This window comes from Sinocyclocheilus rhinocerous, unplaced genomic scaffold (genome assembly GCF_001515625.1).
Source record: "Sinocyclocheilus rhinocerous isolate Xijiao unplaced genomic scaffold, SAMN03320098_v1.1 scaffold2279, whole genome shotgun sequence".
NCBI classification, from domain to species: Eukaryota; Metazoa; Chordata; class Actinopteri; order Cypriniformes; family Cyprinidae; genus Sinocyclocheilus; species Sinocyclocheilus rhinocerous.
This window is the reverse complement of record NW_015645063.1, coordinates 492703-495495: the sequence shown is the minus strand read 5'-3', so window position 1 is coordinate 495495 and position 2793 is coordinate 492703. Positions and strand designations below refer to the sequence as shown.

Genomic DNA, 2793 nt, shown 5'->3' with positions numbered 1-2793 from the left:
GCTATATTAGAATGGTGTAAGTGTAAAATTAATTGTGGTGGCCTCAGACGCTGGGATAGGCTTCAGCCCCCCAGGAACTTAAAGAGGAAGCAGTTTGGAGAATTGTGTGACAGTGTATTCATAAACTTTATGCATGTGAGATGCATCGTTTCACATTGTAGTGGAAAGTTCATGAAACTGAAAAATACCATGCTATTTAACTTAGTACACATGACTCTGTTAGCTTAGAAATCTGCCTGCAGCTTTGTGGGTTACTGGTTTTGCTGGTTTGTGTGTTCTGTGTCCCCCCCCCCTGCAGTTCTAAAATAATGTGTACAGGTCAATGATGTGATTCTCATTATTTTTTAATCTATTAGTTTATTCATAAATACATTCATATACAATGACTTTAATACACGTCTTACATGATGAGCATCTTTGTACTTTGTATACAAAGATGTGGTATTGTTATTGTTGCCTGTTGTTTCATGCTTGATGAAGATCTGTTATCAAAAAATTTTTTAAACATTTTTTCTTTGAAATTTCCTTGAAAATGGTACAAATATGTTCCAAAACCATATCCATTTAACATGAATACATTTCTAAGGACTTGGCACATGTGTTTTAAACTTGATTTTTTTTTTAAATCATGACAGACAAATTTTTACTTTCCTTTTCTTTATTTTTTCATTGACCTGTACACATTTGTGATTTTTGTGGCTTATGTTCTGAGAACAATTGCAGCTACCTGTACATTAATTTTTTATAAGAACTATATAGACCCAAAATAATAATAAACTATAATAGAAATAGCTTTGTTCCCAAACTTATTCTAAACCTGTTTAGTGCATTGTTGTTGTTTTTTTAATAAAAAAAACCCCCCTGATATTATTTCTTTCCATGCAGCGATATGTCAATATCACAGATAACACCAACTCTCTTTCTAAGTGGGGCTGATGCTCCTTTGAATCAGGAAATCATGACAGACAAATTTTTACTTTCCTTTTCTTTATTTTTTCATTGACCTGTACACATTTGTGATTTTTGTGGCTTATGTTCTGAGAACAATTGCAGCTACCTGTACATTAATTTTTTATAAGAACTATATAGACCCAAAATAATAATAAACTATAATAGAAATAGCTTTGTTCCCAAACTTATTCTAAACCTGTTTAGTGCATTGTTGTTGTTTTTTTAATAAAAAAAAAAACCCCTGATATTATTTCTTTCCATGCAGCGATATGTCAATATCACAGATAACACCAACTCTCTTTCTAAGTGGGGCTGATGCTCCTTTGAATCAGGCACTTATGACCCGCAAAGGCATTACACTGATCGTGAACGTGACCCTATCCCACACCTGCCCTATATACCCAGGTGTGGAGTGCATACGTGTTGCAGTGTCCGACCTCCCAAATGCCCGTCTAGGTGATCATTTTGACCACATTGCAGCTCGAATCCATGGTAACAGATCTGGAGGAACCCTAGTGCACTGCGCTGTGGGCATGAGTCGCTCACCTGCTCTAATAATGGCCTACCTCATGAAGTACAAAGGAGTGACTCTGCGGCAGGCACATAACTGGGTTAAAGACAGCAGACCTTGCATATGCCTTAATACAGGATTCTGGACCCAACTTCTGGACTATGAGAAGAAACTCTACGGTAAGAATACTGTGAAGGTGGCTAAACCACTGGATCCACTGCCAATGCCTAAAACACCAAAACTACCTTCCAAGTACAGCATGAGACGGTGTCCTCCTTCGCCAAGGCTGAGCCGACTTAGAAGATTCACCTCCATGGCTCTTTAATCAACAACAGCAAACTGATCTTTTGCCAAATGTGGACTTGAAATTTCTATTTACATATTGTAAGGGCAATGAAAAATGTCTTAACCATCATTTCGAATAAGGATCAACAAGATCTATGCAGTGAAAGAAAGTCAACATGACTGTTTTGTTTTTCCACCAGCATGTGTTTTTAAGAGGCTTTTAGCCATTTCCTCCTGGCTTCTAATGCAATTCACTTTCAAGGATGTTTATTGTTTATTCGTTTTTGATGTGGCCTGGCTGGAATTCCGGGAATAAAAAAATCTTAAAACTTAGTATGCATTATTTAACCAACAGAGGACACTGTTGTAGCATTAAACTCACACCATAGAAGAACGCAGGGATAATAAATGAAAAGCCTCAATGAAAATTGAGAGGTTAATTTTGAATATCTTTATCTCAATTGTCTAAATCTGCTTGAATTTCTACAGTATGATGTCAAGTCAAGTCACCTTTATTTATATAGCGCTTTTAACAATACAGATTGTGTCAAAGCAACTTTACAGTATTACAGTTTTTCTGAATTGCAAAAACACTAAACCCCAATCTCTGAATCAAATTCTCACTAGCTTAAACCAATTTGTGGAATAAAGCACTCTTTCTGCTAAACCTTAAATACGTTCAGGCAGTTAGGCTCTATTTGCAAATCTCATGCATTTTTTTTTGCAAAACTCTAAACACATTCTCATTCACTTAAAGGGGTCATATGATGCGATTTCATTTTTTCCTTTCTCTTTAGAGTGTTACAAGCTCTTGGTGCATAAAGAAGATCTGTAAAGTTGCAAAGACTAAAGTCTCAAATCCAAAGAGATATTCTTTATAAAAGGTAAGAGTTAGCCACACCTACCTAAAACGGCTCGTTCGAACACGCCCCCACATACAGTGGGGCAAAAAAGTATTTAGTCAGCCACCAATTGTGCAAGTTCTCCCACTTAAAAAGATGAGAGAGGCCTGTAATTTTCATCATAGGTATACCTCAACTATGAGA

At 36.3% G+C, this 2793-nt stretch overlaps 1 protein-coding gene across 1 annotated transcript; it reads left to right on the top strand.

Moving 5' to 3' along the window:
• Positions 1-1166: 1166 nt before the first annotated feature.
• Positions 1167-2142, top strand: LOC107705298 (dual specificity protein phosphatase 18). The gene has a single exon (XM_016508533.1). The coding sequence runs from the start codon at positions 1221-1223 to the stop codon at positions 1785-1787; it is 567 nt and encodes a 188-aa protein (XP_016364019.1). The 5' UTR covers positions 1167-1220; the 3' UTR covers positions 1788-2142.
• Positions 2143-2793: the final 651 nt, after the last annotated feature.

Coding starts and splice junctions, on each gene's coding strand:
- LOC107705298 (XM_016508533.1), top strand. CDS start 1,221: ATGTCAATATCACAGATAACACCAACTCTCTTTCTAAGTGGGGCTGAT.